Below are 17199 nucleotides of genomic sequence, written 5' to 3' on the forward strand. Positions count from 1 at the left end.
TGTTGCTGATTTTTATTTTGCTGAGTAATCGAAAGTTTTGACCTTTTTTTTTTGTTCGGAGTAATTTAGTATATTTTTTCTTCTTTGCCTCCTTGGACGAGTTTATTTACTAATATGTGTAGCAAATCGTGAATATCAAGTTTGGATATTGGCGAATAAATGTTTACTTTTGCATTTTCTAAAGTTGGTAATTTTATTTTTTTGGGTTGAAAGAAATGGTATCTTTTTCTTATCTGGAATTTGATATCATGTCAATACATTCATATTGTGGTTAGTGCTATATTTATTCGGTGCCTGATTTTGATATCATGTAAGATTGTACTTTTTTTTTCGGATTAAGAATTTTTTTTTGAAGGGGAATAAGAATAATTCACGTTTCCTAACTTTGAATAAGAAAAGCCAAAGACAGTGATATATTCGTTTTAGATGATTCTAGATTAACTTCAGATTTGTTATCTGGACTTGGCTAAGATTCTCTGCGTCCATTTATTTATTTATATATTCTTCTTTTTCCCGAATTTCCTTGTTATTTACAATTAACATCGGGCGTCTCTAGGATTTAGAAAACTATTGGAGTAGATGAAAATTTCCTAAACATTTATAATTTGGGTTTGCTTTCATTTTGGCTCTAGGCTTATTATTGGGTCTTGGTTTCTAGTTTGAAGAAAACCCAAAAAGTGTTTTAACATGCATTTTTTGCCCAATAGGATTTCTGGTATTAATCTGCCTTTTACGTAGTATATTGTTAATCTTTCTTCTTCACTGGGGCTATGAAGCCTTTTAGTTTCTGAATGTGTTGGTATCTTATTGGCTCTTGCATAATTTCTTCCTTTTGGGTTCTTTTGATTTTTCAGCAACTTAAAGCGAAATTTTCAGCTAATTGAAGTATGTGCGGTGGTCCAGAGCGTTCCAAATCTACATCAACTCCATCCACGGTTGAAACTGAGTCTAGCGCCAAAGACATGAGTAATGGAACCCTTAAAGCTGACGAGTCTTTTAGCAGTTTATTAGAACTTGCTTCCAACAATGATGTTGAAGGCTTTAAGCGCTCGATTGATCGGGATGCTTCTTCAATCAACGAGATTGCACTGTGGTACACCCGCGGGAAAGGTGCAAAGCACATCGTTCGCGAGTATAGAACTCCACTGATGGTTGCTGCCACTTATGGTAGTGTTGATGTTCTGAAGCTTATACTCTCATATTCAGAGGTTGATGTGAATCTCTCTTGTGGCCTGCACAAAAGCACCGCCCTTCATTGTGCTGCTTCTGGTGGATCCGTTTGTGCTGCCGATGTTATTAAGCTGCTTCTATCTGCTGGTGCTGATCCAAACTTGATGGATGCCAATGGTCATTGCCCTGTCGATGTGCTTGTTGTTCATCCCAAGCTGCAAAACATGAGGGTTACACTTGAGGAGCTTCTGTCAAAAGATGCTTCTGATGGCTCTGTTGGCGAGCAGAGTTTGCGTCTGTCTATTAATTGCTCAAAGTACACCGATTCTTCATCGCGTTCTTCTTCCCCAGACAATGAGCGATCCCCTTCCGGCTCAATCTCATCACCTCTTGCATCAAAGATGACTGATCTGCCTCCTATCACTACACTGGAGAAAAAAGAGTATCCAATTGATCCGTCCATCCCCGACATCAAGAACAGCATTTATGCAACAGATGAGTTCCGCATGTTCTCCTTCAAGGTTCGACCGTGTTCGCGGGCATATTCGCATGATTGGACTGAATGCCCGTTTGTTCATCCAGGAGAGAATGCTCGCAGGAGAGATCCAAGGAAGTTCCACTACAGCTGCGTTCCCTGTCCTGATTTCCGGAAGGGGGCTTGTAGGCGCGGAGATTTGTGCGAATATGCTCATGGGGTGTTTGAGTGCTGGCTTCACCCTGCTCAATATCGGACACGGCTTTGCAAGGATGGCACCAGCTGCAATAGAAGGGTGTGCTTTTTTGCGCACAGAACCGAAGAGCTTCGACCCTTGTACGTCTCCACTGGATCTGCCGTCCCTTCACCACGTGCATCATCTGCATCTGGACCGAGTGTCATGGACGTGGCTGCTGCTTTGAGCCTTTTGCCTGGTTCCCCTTCATCAGTCTCCGCCATGTCTCCTTCCCCGTTTGCGCAGCCCATGTCTCCATCAGCCAATGGTATTTCCCCGTCATCAGTTGCTTGGCCGCAGCCAAATGTGCCAACACTTCATCTCCCCGGAAGCAACCTCCAATCAAGCCGCCTAAGATCTTCACTTAGTGCCCGGGACATCCCACCTGAGGATTTGAAAATGTTGCTCGAGTTTGATGCCCAACAACAGCTCTTAAATGATCTGAACTGTATCTCACAGCCTCGTTTAAGTTCTGCTTCGCTGAGCCGTTCTTGTCGGTCTAAAACACTAACACCTTCAAACCTGGAAGAGCTATTTTCTGCTGAGATCTCTTCATCGCCTCGGTATTCTGATCATCTGGCTGCTTCCACATTTTCCCCTACTCACAAGTCAGCGGTGCTAAATCAATTCCAACAGCAGCAGAGCATGTTATCACCTATTAACACAACTGTTTTGTCGCCAAAAACAGTTGACCACCCTCTTTTACCGGCTTCATTTGGTGTTCAGTCTCCTGGAAGGATGTCACCTAGGAGTGTGGAGCCAATCTCCCCAATGGGTACTCGGCTTTCGGTGTTTTCTCAACGTGAGCACCAGCACCAGCACCAACACCATCACCATCACCAGCACCAGCACCAGAACCAGCACCAGAGCCAGCACCAGCACCAGCACCAGCACCAACTACGCAGCCTCAGTTCGAGGGACCTTGGAACCAACAATACTACATCATCCATTGTCGGCTCTCCTGTGAGTTCTTGGTCGAAATGGGGATCTCCCAATGGGAAGCTGGACTGGTCTGTCAACGGAGACGATGATGCTCGAATGAGAAGATCGTCTTCTTTTGAGCTTGGGAACAATGGGGAGGAGCCAGACTTGTCGTGGGTCCAATCTCTTGTGAGGGAATCTCCACCTGAGATGATGAAAGATAAGGCGGCACTTTCACTTAACGGTGCCGCCGCCACAGCATCCGGTGGTGAGGGTCTGAATTCCAATTCGCAAGTCGAAACTATTGATCATTCTGTTTTGGGAGCTTGGGTTGAGCAGATGCAGCTTGCTTGATCATCAGCTCTTTAGTCTAGTGATGAAAAATGAATTCATTTTACTCCTGGATGTAGGTATCTTAAGTAAGTCCAAGGTACATACAATTATATGCTTCATATTTTTTCTTGCTTTCTCGGGGTCCTTTTCTGGAGAGACGACAACAACAACAGGTGATATCAAAGAGGTAACAATAGACTCAAAATGTTTCAGAAGATTATTCAATTCTTACAATATATATATATATTCTTTGTAGCAGAGATCTGAAAAGGTCGAAGGATGAAGAAGACTCTCTGGGACTAGTAGTATTAATTAAGGAACCAGTCGGTTTAGGTATTATTCTTCTTCCATTATTCTCTTTCTAGCCATCGTTTTTCTCTTAATTTGTTCTTCAAAGAAGTTACAAGTCTGTCAGCAACAACAAGACCAACAGCTTTGTATTTCATATCAGCATTTTTATTCGATATTTTAAATAGTTTAATTTCTGTAATTTTGACTAGAGAAAAGGACCTTTTAGAATTGTATCATTTCAAGTTCAGTAATCGGACAATGGAGAAGCTGAACTTCCGTGTAGAACTGAACCAAAGTTATTTTTTTATTGATATATCATACCTTTATTATTGTTATTATTGTTTGTTTTAGTTTTCTCTGTCTCCATATTCATTTTGTATTGTTCCGTCGCACTTTCATGGATTGACTGATTCAAAGAATCTACTTTTCAAAGAACTGGGACAATGGAGGAGATGAACTTTGTGGAGAACTGAACTAAAGTTTTATTTTTATCTTTATCAATGCCTTTATTTATTTGTTTATCTCTATTCGTTGCCCGGTAACTATGATTCAAGGGATCTACAAAAGAATTGCAACACTTTCGTGTTAGTAGGTTGCTTTATTCATGGGAGTTGCTTGTATGCTTGTTTTGTTTTTTGACAATTCTATCTAAACCACTTTGTGCACACACAACTCGAAAAGTTAAATTATATTATAATCCTATCATTATTAAGGGTTATGTTGGATTTAAATTTTTAATTTGAGTGAATTTTTTTTATTATAATAAAAAAATTAAATGTGATTATTTTTAAGAGTTTTTTATTATAATAAAATTTAAATTTTAAATTCGTGAAATAAACAGAATTTAAATATAAACACATAATTTAACACATAATTTGATGAAAATACATGGTTTAAACTTATGTAATATCTTATAATAGATATCTGCCGTACTTTATTTTTTATTTGTAATCTTTCTTGAGAAGAGACCCCACAAAACAATTAAGAAATGTGCTAGGTTTAGTGGTTAGAAAATGTGGGGCCAAGTGTTGGGGAAAAGATGTAACGTTTTGGGATGCCAACCACACATCCCATAAAGTGGGTGGGTGGGACTTTTATTGAAGTAAAGTAATTTGTGAGTATTGATAATGTTTGGGGGGTTATCATCGTCAATCTCATGTATAGGTCGGTGGAGATGACCCAGGTTTTGCTTCCTTCCAAAGTGTTGTCGCAAAGATATCATTAATTAATGTCATCACAACCACCATCGAGTGCATGATGTGATGGGTTCCAAGAAGCGATATATATATATATATATATTTACACACTTGCACGGGTCACCATCAAGCTGTATGGACATGCATGGACATGGCTACGGCATTCTTCGTTTTTCCACTTCTCATCGTATATCTGGCCAATTTTTACGGTGGAGTAAGCTATTTTATTTGATCAGTGGACGATTAGTTTATAGATTTAAAATTATGATTTAAAATTATTTTTAATTTACGTGTATTTTTTATGAGATAAAATATTATAACGAATTATGAATCATAATTCAAATCATGATATGAATCTATTAATTAAATAAATCATAAGTTGTTTTTTAATAGTGAGAGTGTTTTCAACCATGAAGTTGTTTTTTAATAGTTAATTTATGCAAATAACAGAACTACTCTTATTACAGATAAGATGATTTAAAAATAAATCTAATGCTAAAACACTCTCAAACTGGCGAAACAAAATAGTTTATTTCACGTAAAGATTACCATCTATATAGTATAGATAGGTAAATAAATAGATATTTGTATGCATATGGCTTTGTTTACGGTCCCATTATTGTATAACATATACAAATACAAATGTAACATTATATTTATATAACTGAACATACGTTTTAAAAAAATGTAATAAAAAAAAGAAAAAAAATATCTCAGACTATTGTTAAATTTAATTTAGTTATTATACATAATACGAATGTTAAAAAGGTATAATAATCATAAGAGATAATTAATTATCTTGATATCTGGCCTTTTTAATATCGGTGCAACTTAAATGTTATTATGATTGAGACTATTCCACCAATCTAATACTACAAAAAGTCCATATATATTATTTTTATATTTATGAATATATATATATATATATCGTGCATGACTAAACAAGTACATATAATGGTAACTACGTTGTGAAACTTGCTTGATTGTAATGCGTAAAATTATAGTTAAAAGAGCATAATAACCAAAGGTATTGGCATAACAAAATTGGATTCTCCTGTTTGTTATTATTATTTTTTTCTGCATTGAATTCTCATTTTGTTGTAATTTTTACTTGTTAATAATCCAGGGCCCATGGTAATTCATAGGGAAATTTGTGTGAGATTGAAAGAAATTGAGAGAGATTAAGAGAGTTTGTGTGAGGAAAATGTGTGAGGGATGAGGGGTATTTATAAGGAAATTTTTTGGTTAAAAAATTGATTTTGTTTTCCTTAAATTCGGATCCAACGGTTATTTTTTGTCTCGACGGGTCGGGTTTGGGCCGAAAATCGGGCAACGGTAAAGAAAAAAAAAGAAAAAAGAGAGAGCCGTTGGAGTTGGGCAGTTCTGGCTTCGGGTCGGGTCGGGCGCCAACGGTCTGAGCCCAAAAATGGAGTTGGACGGTCTGGCATTTGGGCCTGCCTGCTCAGCTCGAAAAATTTAGGCTTCGGACAGGCCCGCCAGCCCAAAGTTCCAACACTAACAAAACTCGAATTCTAAACTCAAAACGGTGAAATGAATGGGGCCTAAGAAGTAAAAAACGAAACCTTATGCAATGAAGGACAAAATGGTCTATTTACATAAATAAAAACTTGATCCATGGCATATTTTGTAATAGTTTTACTGTTTCTGGTATAACTCAATCCACAACTGCTTTTTGTGGTACTCTTCCTGATTATCTCGCCAGAGTAAGGCTGGGGCCAAGCCTAAGAAAGAACATCCAGCGAAACGACATCGCAGATGAAACACTGTGATCGACAATGTCGAAAAGGACCTCAAAAACTGCAAGTTATATGAAGAAACGACAACTCATAGAAACGACCTCGGATAATGAAAGCAACAATATAAAAAAAACATCAACATAACCAAATGATAAGATGTTTTTTAAAAAACCTATATATTCGTATGACGAGGATAACAAATATAAAAAGTACTTTAAATAAAGAAAATAAATAAAGAAAATAAAAAGTAACTACAAACGACTAGAATATTAACGTTTTCACTCTACAGTGGTGGAGCCAGCCATTGAATTCAGTGGGGCATATACTAATTCTTTATTTTTTTTTAGAAATAACTAACAAAAAAAATATAAAATGACTAATTTTAAATTGATCCCTGAAAATAACAATTGTCTTATTTTATCAATACAACTCAAAATGACACAAATTTTTTTTTTGAATTGTAAATTTGATACTTTTGACAGTAGGGCATCAATATTTCAATAATTTTAATCATATGTGGCTCACATGAGTACTTTATAAAGGAAAATATAGTAAATTTAAACAAAATGAACCTTAAAATTTCAAACAATCTAAATAAGACATAATATCAAAAAAATCATAAAACATACAATGAGATTTTTATGTTTTGAAAATACCACATAATATCTTCATTTTAGGGGGGTTAATATGAGATTATTAATTTTGAGTGGGGACAAAATAAGAGAAGTAGAAATTTTAAAGTTAAAATTAAAACGAAAAAAGTCAATGGGAGCAGCCCCACTTGTCCTATAAGCTTGGCGGCTTCGCCACTACTCGGACTAACTAAACAAGATGTCACATTTAAGGACGTGACTTTCCACTTTATGTTAAAGTTAAACCACATTTAGTACGTCATAACTCCATCATAAAGTATATTGTAGAGTTCAAATATTTCCGTTCAAATTGAAAGGAAAAATAATGCATACATATTTATAATAATGCGTGCACATACATACTTATTATATATATAAATTAGAGTTTCCTTCCGATCACTTTCAAAAAATTGGTATGTATTTAGTCCCAACTTGCTATCCTTTTTTTCTTTTTCCTTTGTTAAGGGTATTAATAAGACGGTTTATGAAGGAATGGATTTTATATTGTATAATAATATTTTTGATTACTTATTTCATTATGCCTCTAAAATACAAAAAATATGATTCAGGATCTCAAAATTCAGACTGAATAAATCAAAAGATACAAATTCATAAATATGAGTCTGTTAAGAACTCATGATTAAGATCGTTCTATATGTGACCATCAACAGACTCAATTAGAATTTTTATACTTAACCGAAAATTATCAGAAATTCATATTGTGTTTGTGTCCCTGTTTCACATAATCTCATTATGCGAAATACACTCATTCAATATCTTATAATATTAACAGTGCGGATAACACCGTTCCATTCTAAATGGGAATGATCTGTATTAGTAATGTTTTAATTAAAGATTCTGAACTTTAATTAAATTCATTACGAATATCATTTTGATTATTATCCTTAAATATTATCCTCTCGCATATAACATTTATATACAATATTTAAGGTCACATAAATAATCATTGAATTTTCACTGATATTCATAAAATATTCAAAAATATATGCACATAAAATAATAAATAAACTATTTTATTAAATAAATAATAAATATCCTATTACATCTCATATTTTTAGGACACCATTTCTAACCGTACATATATATATATATATAACGTTAAGTACGTATTTTGTAAAGCTCTTGTCGTTTTTATTTTATTTTTTAAAAAACTAAAATCATACACAAGATAAGAAAGGGGGAGTAGTCCTTCCCAAAATCAAATATCCTATATATAAAAATGTCAATAGGCTTCACTAATTTCGACCAAAACGACGTAGTTTTGATCGAAAATCACTCTCTGTTCACTTTTTCCTTTTTTTTTTTTTAATGTTTTTCTTTTCTTTTCATTTCGAGAAACCATTTACTGTTCAGATATTTTTTCAACTAAAACGGCGTCATATGAATGCCTTGACTGTAGTTGTTTAAGAAAAAATAAATTTAGCGCATATTACCAATACAGATACATAATACTATATATATATATATGTATGTATCTATGTACATTAACATAAAGGACGTATTTTGTAAAGCTCTCGTCATTTTTATTTTCTTTTTAAAAAAACTAAAATCATACATAAGATAAGAGAGGGGGAGTAGTCCTTCCCAAAATCAATCCCCTCCAAATGAAAGATACGTGGGGAGGAAATTATAACACAGTAAAATAAATACAAACATAATTTATAAGCCAGACACTATATATATATATATATGTATATATATAAAATATGTTAAAAGTCCCAACACTAACAATCACATCAATATTGCAGAGCTAAATTGGATCTAGACTAGAGAGGGTATCAATAAGTTTATGCTTCCAATGGAGCCCTTAGAAAACGCCAAGGTCCCGTTCCAGTTCCCATCCTGCAAAAGTAACGGCAACCCATTTAATCAAGTACTTCATATAAATTAACTTTTATTTTTATTTATTTTTATTACAAGTATAAAATTTTTCCCAAAAAAAAATAAAAATAAAAAAAGTATAGTATTAAATGGGGTATTACATATTCATGATTTTACTTAATGACAATCTTACAAATATACTAGACATTAAAAATAGTAATTTAAATAAAAAAAAAAAATTACCTCCATACACCAGCAAAGGTGCGAAGGCCCATATAGATGGTGAGAGCAATCCAAATTCCAACAAAACCTTTGCTTTTGTCGAGCATAATTAAGGATGTAATGCTTGCTATGGCCACAAGGACCTGATCATTAAAACAAGAAAAATTGGACATCAGCATATACATACATACATATATATATATATATATAAGTTTAAATGGTACTGAAAATGGATTATTATAGTCTATTGGATTTGTGTGGACGAAAGGGAAATAGTGATATAAGTTGTGTACCAATGAGTATGCAGAATATGCAAAGTCAGATGCTCCAAAGTTCACTCCATCAAAGACAAACGACAATGAATTGATGGGTTGTGTAGCTGCAACAAACTGTTTTCGGCAAAATACAAGGATAATTAAGATCTGGTTAATAAAATAATATTAAAATCATTACAATATTTACAATTTAGAATATTTCTTGTTTCTTAAATTTGATTTCGTGGTAGGATTCAACCCCGTCGGATTGAATATCACTTTTTTTTTTTTTTTTCCAAAAATACCCAATTAGAATTATAAAGGTGGTGACAGATCATATCAAAATTATGTTTAAATGATAAGGTTATAATTTAAAAGAACAAAATGGAAATTGAACAGTCGAGAACTTTGCATTATTGGCAGGGTTAACCTATAAAATAAATGTAGAAAGATAAGAAATAAAATTTTACCGGAAGGCCAATTCTAATGAGGTGCAAAACGTGGACATCTCTGGAGAAGATTCCAGCTCCAAAATACAAACCAACTCCTACTACAAGAGTGAGCCCCAGACCTAGAACAAAACTCATCTGCAGTACCCAAAAAAAAAAAAAAAAAAAAGTCCCTTTCATTATATGTATAATGATCAATATTGGTTGTTCCTTTGTAGTTTGTAATAATGCTTTACTTACAAGCTTTATATATTCCTTTTTCTATAAAAAAAAAAAAAAAAAAACTTTATTTATATATAATAAAATCTGTTATTTTATAGTACCTGTACTACACGACTAGCAGCAGCTGTGGCCTTCTTATAGTCTTTCTCAGCGAATGAGCAAGCTAGAACGGCCTATTACATAAGGCAAATTAACAAAGAACATGTTATGGCATGAAAAAATATAAAATAAAAAACTTTTGAATCAGTTGAGAGAGTTTAATTAGTAGTACTATTTTTATTAGTCATTAGAAAGACGTGTTTCTTTGTGGCAATGACTAAAGTTTTTACCTGAACGGCGACGGCCAAACCGTCGGCGAGAAGAGAAGATGTCATCCAGACCTGCAAGCAAGTCTGGAATGCCGCCATGGGAGTTGCTCCGAGCCTCGCAGCCAAAGACGCGGCCAACGTCACACAAAACGTCACGGCTATCACCCTTGCCAACAAGAAAAAGCCTGCAGTTCCAAAAAAATTAACCATAACAATCAAAAATCAAGAAAAACATTAGTCTCTTCTAAGTAACTGTGGAGTTCAATTTGGCTGCTAATTAGTATTAATTAATTACCGTTTTTGAGAAACCGGCCAAACTGCAAATCTTTTAGACTTGGGGGTAAAAGGTCAACTTTTCTCATTAGTATTAAGAAGAGGACTAGCGCCATCAAGTACCTGAAATGATATAATCATCAAATATTAGAACTGCTATATTATATATAGCGTAATTAAGTTTTGTCATACGTACGGTGCTAATTAAAAAGCAGTGCGTAGTTAAATTATAATTACATTTTGTTAGCCAAAAATATATCACCAATACCATTACAAGGAAGGACTCTACTCACTGAGAAAGAACATGAGCAATGGCTGCACCTCTGATCCCCAAACCGCAGACGAAGATAAGCAGCGGGTCGAGGGCGATGTTCAATGCGTATCCACAAACTGTCATAAGTAGTAGTTAAGACCAGATTAGTGAAGATTGGAAATGGATTGTGTTCAGGAAAAATTGAGACAGTTTTCTAATATATATGTTAAAAAGAGGTAGATACCAATGACATATAAAGGAGTTGTTGTGTCCTTAAACCCTCTAAAAATCCCTTGCATGGCCAAAGTTAGAAGAACTGCCGGGGCACCAAATGATCTTGTTACCAAGTACTTCTCTGCTGGGGCTAGCATGGGAGAGTTCTATATATTCAACCAAAAGATCGAGAGAATCTTATTAATTCTGTCATCACAATATATATATATATATATATATAACTCATAATTTTTGTATGTCCCAATTAAAAGAGAATAGAGATTATTACATATTGCATCAAATATTTGAGTCAAAAGAAGGAGCAAACTGTTTGTGTAATATTGAAAAAACAAAACTTACATGTTTGACTCCCATTACACCCAGGAGAGTTCTGGCTCCAAACATTAGGAAAATAGCCTGCAAAAGGCCGAGTATTACACCGAAAATGAGTGCTGTGGATGCTGAAGCAATATGTCTCTGTCCCTTGTGCAGTTTGGCTTTCTTCTCGACGTTGCTGCTATTCGTCACCAAAGGAAACTCGCGCGCTGTGGTTCGCATTAGAAAACCAATCAAGAAATCACCCAAGAAAAATAAACAACTTTCAAATGACAACAAATGAATACATCAGTGAAAGGGCAAAAGAAAGAGTACCAATATTCTCTGGTGCCGAATCTTTTGAATTAGTGGTGTCTTTTGCATTCTCAAGTTTGTCATCTCCATTAGGCCCCTTCTCAACTACTCCTTCCTTGGCCGCGCCTTTCTCCAAGCCGTCGAGCATTTCGTCTTCTAAATTTTCAACTTGGCCCGCTTTCATTTTCATATTGGCAAAAGTGTCTTCCTCAGCAACAAAGGAGGTTGTGATGCTGACGAGTGGGAAAATGGTGATCCTTGATGCTTGGTTGAACAACGCGATGGACACCCCGGCGGCTGCAAGCTCCACGGGTCCTGTAAACAAAAACACAACATGATGAAAATCCGAGAAAAAGAGTATTTTCATTTTAAAAATCAAAATAGATCATAGAAACACAATTAAACAAACAAAAACTATACCAATATGGCCAATGAATGCAGTGTCAATTAGTGAAGCTATAGGATCAGCAGCCACAGCCAATGCCGCAGGGACGGCCATTCCAAGTATCTCCTTCCCAAGTGAATCCCATTTGAAAACAAGCCTGATAATCACATTCGTTTAACAACAATTAATCATCCACTAATCAATATTATTAACTTGGGTTACAGCATTATATAACTTAGCGGTAAATCCACACTCACACCCTTTAATCTATATCCATATCGATAATCAAAACAGATTCAAAACTTTACCTTGCATCTCTGAAGAACACACCAACAGGCAAATTCCACTTGCTCTTTGTTATTTGCAAATTATCTCCATTGTCGGCCATAAAGTTATAAGATGTCTTTCAAAGATTTAATCTTCAACTCTATATATACTGGAGAGTTTAAAGAGGATAAGAACAAGATTAACTTAAAAGAGGTGTAAAAAAAGATGAGATTAAGCATTCAAATTACATGGCAATGCATGCATGACAAGTAGTACTTTTCTCAGAAGAGATCACTAAATGAGGCGATAAATTAATATCAGAAGAAATAATTGCTTCACCAGAGAAAAAGTAACCGTGCTTTTGAATAGCAAAGTTAAAAAGATTTATCAGAACTTGTATAATCAAATTATGCTGTATTTGGAGAAGAAAAGTACAAAAGTGAAATCTGAGAAATACCGCCCAGGAATGTGACACGACTCGCGAGGTACAAACACGTAAAAACATTGTACAAATCAAAAGGAAAATTCATGGTTTTATAAATCTTTGTTAGAGTACAACCTTCCTCAGTTATGCTTAAGTTTAACTGTGCACAAACATCATTGAATAGTAGTATTCTCCAACGTAATTTTGTCTTTGCTTAAAATACGGCCGGACATGATGGCATGGCTTGGAGTGATTTGGGATACAATACTAAAAAGCATAAGCAGTGTTCACACTCTCTATTAATTATGGTGCTTAACACTAATAGAACGTGGGGTCCACTCTCTATTAATTCTGGTGCTTAACATTAATGGTGTTCCTAAGTATTTTTCACTACTTATCGTCAATGGTATTACATCACTGTGTGCACCTGTGTAGTGTTAATGTATTCACATATATACTGTAATGTAATTTTCATGATTATAATGAATAATAAATTTTCTAATATAAATCATTAAAATGCAAACAATATTATAAGGCACATGTGGTGTAGAACACTACACACGATAAAAGACGGGGTTTGTAACATATGGCCCGTAGATGGGCACCACATTCTATTAGTTGTGGTGTCCTATTGTGTGTTTTTTCCCATTTTTTTGGGTGGTTATAATCCATTTCTTTTTGTTTCTTTTGCGCAAGTCATTGTAGTAGGAATGAGAGTTCATTAGAATATGTGGACTTTGAATGAGTTTGGAAAGTGGTCTCAAGTAAAACGGGTAGTACTTATTGGACTCATAGTCTAATAATAATATATAGTAATAGAAGATTTGGAAACATGGCAAATCAAGATTCAAACATGGACAAAAATTTAGTTAGGCCATACATAATATATATATATATATATATATATAACAGTACATATATATGAATAGGATATAATATTGGGAAGATCAACTTAGATATGGCATGAACCTCCCTTGGTTCAGTAGTCCCCTGATAATTTCATAAACTGAATATTATTAAAGAAATGTATAGCTTCTAGGTAGCTCATCTAAGACCAACATCGGCCAAGCTTTTTCAATACATCTCTCAAGGAAAATCACGTATGAAAAGAGTTACTTTTCTTTGTCGATATATATGTCTATATGAACCTTCCTCTGAAATTAAAGAAGATTATTCCCATCTCTTCAAAATTAGGTTCTAATAAATAGTAAAAAAAAATAAATTACTATTTTGTGCTATGATATGTACATTCAACTATCTTATAGATTTTTTTTTTAATCTATTAATCTTTTACCATAGAATCAGAGTGGACCAGTTGTTCACTTAATTAAATAATATAATGAAAAATAAGAACTAAATTAGACTGGCAGTAATCACGTATTCAACATTAATTGAGAATAATTAAAAAGAAAACAATAATAAAGAAGACTTAGAAAAGGGGTAGCAAGAGAAATGGTAGATTGTCATCAATATATGATACATGCATATCATGACATGACGTGTGGATACGACATGATTAAGTTAAAACGACGGAAATACAATTAATATATATAAGTCCGAGAACAAAATGCTACAAGTATGTATATATAGATATATATATATATATATATATATATTGCATTATTATTGATCTCAAATGAAGTTCCTAAGAAAGATCATATCTTGAACTGTAATTTGTCCTTTTATATAAATGTCTAATATAAAGAGCTTGGAAACTTCGTCAGTACTGAAAGTGAATAATAAACAAATTATATAGAACATATACGGAAATATATATAATATTTATAGATTACCTGTCCCAGGTACTTCTTATACCATCCGGATTCTCAAATGCATGTACTGTATATGAAGAATATTAATATCTATGTGTACTCCTAATAATTATGAAAACCAATAAAAAAAGTTTCAAAAGTTGAGGGCTGTTCGACAGCTTTTTTTTTGAGTTAAAAATTTTAAAAAAATAACTCGAGTTACAACTTTATTTAAATTCATGTTTTTTTAAGTTTAAACTCGAGTTTGAGACTATTACTCGAGTTCAAGTTTCCCCTTCAACTCGAGTTCAGAAACTCAAACTCAAATTAATAAACAATATTTTTTTTATTTTTAAAAATGCTATAACTTTTTCGTTTTAATTCTGATTGAAATGATTTTTTTTCTATGCATTGACAACAAAAAGACGAATAAAACCCCACCCATATATCCTATTAAAATTTTCCATCAGCATTGAGTTTTTATTAAAATACTATCTAAATACAAATTCAAGTTTGGACTCACTCAAACACAAACTCAAAAAGATTCTTATCTCAAACCATAACTCAAATGTACACGACCAAACACAAACTCAAGTTACAACTTCAACTCAAGTTATAAGTCAAACTTAACTTAAAATCTACACTCAAGTCACCTAACTCAAAAAGGGTAAAAGAACAACCCCAGTGTTTTGGATCCTGAGTGAGCAATATACAGAAGAATTTACGATTTCTAGAAACAAAATCATGTGGCCACTCCACTGCAGACAACAGAGAAACCATTATCACTTCCTTCCTTTATAAAATTTTAAATATTTATATTGAGTCTACATACACACACAATTATCTTCTGAACTTGTCGTAATTTAGCAAATTATCCTAAACTTTCAATTTTGAAAATCAACTCTTGGAACTTATAAAATTGTTACAATATACCTCATTTTACTAAATTTGTTTCAAATTTTTTATTAGATTTAAGGGATTAAAATTGAGGAATAAAAAATTTATGTTACATTTGAATTTATCACGTTAGAATTTTTCGTCGAATACATTTTTTCGACATTAATTTCACACAATCTTCGTTCAAAATAGGACATATTATAACAATTTTACAAGTTGAGAGAGTCACTTATCAAAATAAAAAATTTAAAGAATCACTTGCTAAAGCCGTACAAAATTAGAGATTAATGTGTAAAATAACCTCTATATGTATATATTGAGTGCTCCAAGTCATATAAAAAGGTATTCCAGTTAGCAAACTAAGTACTTGTTTTCGTATTTCTTAAGCACCGACTTAATTATAGGATTGCGTGATCATTAACTTGTGGCAAAAACTTCGCATACTTGGAAAACTAGTCTAATTTGCTAGCTAGACAGCCAAATATTGATAAAGATCAACAAAAAATGAAAATGATGTAAGATACATATATAAATGAAGGAAATATATAGAAGCATACGAGTGTACTAGTTCCACTAGTAGCTAATTGGGGATATATAATATGTACTACTTGGAGAAACTAATTGTGATATGGATTGCACCAAGTTATAATTATCAAATATATTGGCAATGAGGATAAAATACAGAGCAATGAAAATGGAGTAGGTGGTGATCCACACACATACACAAATATATATATATATTATATCCGTACCAAGACAAAATTGTTATTTTCTTTGCAAATAAAATCACCAGATTTAGCGAAGTCCACCCCACCACCGTACTTGTTTGGGGTAGTGAAAGAGTTGTCAGCAATCAATCGGCAATATTAATTGGATTCTACCACTAGATTAGCCAAATAAAAAAAAGGGAAAAAAAAGTGTACCACTAATTTAGTGTATTCCCATAATCTAGTCATGCAATTATAATCAAATTCCCATCGGAAATTTATGATGTAAGGTCATAATATAGAAAATTTAAACGACGAACTTCAAGCTCCAAATAACTATGAGTAATTATATATATCGATTAGATCGTTTATTTTATATTAGAAGAGTTATAGTAATGCAATATGCATGCATGCTTATCATATGCATCAGAGAAGCGTAACATGAAAACCATAAAATCAGTCAACAAATGAGTTTCGTGGTGATGAATATGCATGTATATATATATATATATATGTATTGTATCTATATGTATGTATGCGAGATATATATTAGAAAAAAAAAAAGCATAGGGATCAAATGAGCTTCGGAAGCACTTCTGCAAATAATTAAGGAATATGGAGAAGAACGAATTAAGCTGATCATGCAGTATTATAACTAAATGATTATCATAACTCACAATTTTACGAGTGATATAAACTAGTCAGAAGTACTTAATGTGATATATATATATATATATATATGTGTGTGTGTGTGTGTGTGTGTGAAAGAATCAACGTGTGCATACCTTTAATATGCCTTTGTTACGTCCTCTGGGAAGAGACGTCCTCTGGGAAGAGATTAGCAAATTCAAAGCTTTTCTCTTGCTCTATCAACTTTGGCTCGCTCACAATGCAGCGAATTCTACCAACAACACTTGGGCTTTATAGGTGCTCTTTTCCTTTGCTCCTCTTAAAGACTTTAACCATTAAGAAAATTAAAGGCATAAGCAAGAGAGAGAGAGAGAGAGAGAGAGAGAGAGAGAGAGAGAGAGAGAGAGAGAGAGAGAGAGAGAGAGAGAGAGATGTGACACAAAGTTTTCATGATCCTTTAAC

The 17199-nt window shown here is 33.7% G+C and overlaps 2 protein-coding genes across 2 annotated transcripts; one reads left to right on the top strand and one right to left on the bottom strand.

Moving 5' to 3' along the window:
• The first annotated feature begins 887 nt into the window (after positions 1-887).
• Positions 888-1813, top strand: LOC21395727 (zinc finger CCCH domain-containing protein 30). The gene is made up of 2 exons (XM_024170233.1): positions 888-1678; positions 1753-1813. Exons 1-2 carry the CDS (start codon positions 888-890, stop codon positions 1811-1813), a joined length of 852 nt encoding a protein of 283 aa, XP_024026001.1.
• On the bottom strand, positions 1805-16938 carry LOC21395728 (protein DETOXIFICATION 43). Its single transcript, XM_024170246.1, has 15 exons — positions 16893-16938; positions 12370-12497; positions 12097-12218; positions 11698-11991; positions 11407-11591; positions 11078-11213; positions 10874-10970; positions 10603-10703; positions 10329-10492; positions 10101-10172; positions 9799-9915; positions 9368-9463; positions 9096-9217; positions 8837-8873; positions 1805-1978 (listed from the first exon to the last, which is right to left on the bottom strand). Exons 2-15 carry the CDS (start codon positions 12447-12449, stop codon positions 1892-1894), a joined length of 1710 nt encoding a protein of 569 aa, XP_024026014.1. The 5' UTR covers positions 12450-12497; positions 16893-16938; the 3' UTR covers positions 1805-1891.
• Positions 16939-17199: the final 261 nt, after the last annotated feature.

This window comes from Morus notabilis, unplaced genomic scaffold (genome assembly GCF_000414095.1).
Source record: "Morus notabilis unplaced genomic scaffold, ASM41409v2 Scaffold657, whole genome shotgun sequence".
Classification (NCBI taxonomy): Eukaryota; Viridiplantae; Streptophyta; class Magnoliopsida; order Rosales; family Moraceae; genus Morus; species Morus notabilis.

Coding starts and splice junctions, on each gene's coding strand:
- LOC21395727 (XM_024170233.1), top strand. CDS start 888: ATGTGCGGTGGTCCAGAGCGTTCCAAATCTACATCAACTCCATCCACG. Junction 1,679..1,752: donor GCAACAGATGAGTTCCGCAT/GTTCTCCTTCAA, acceptor TTGTTCATCCAG/GAGAGAATGCTCGCAGGAGA.
- LOC21395728 (XM_024170246.1), bottom strand. CDS start 12,449: ATGGCCGACAATGGAGATAATTTGCAAATAACAAAGAGCAAGTGGAAT. Junction 12,219..12,369: donor GTGTTCTTCAGAGATGCAAG/GTAAAGTTTTGA, acceptor TGTGATTATCAG/GCTTGTTTTCAAATGGGATT. Junction 11,592..11,697: donor TTCGGCACCAGAGAATATTG/GTACTCTTTCTT, acceptor TGCGAACCACAG/CGCGCGAGTTTCCTTTGGTG.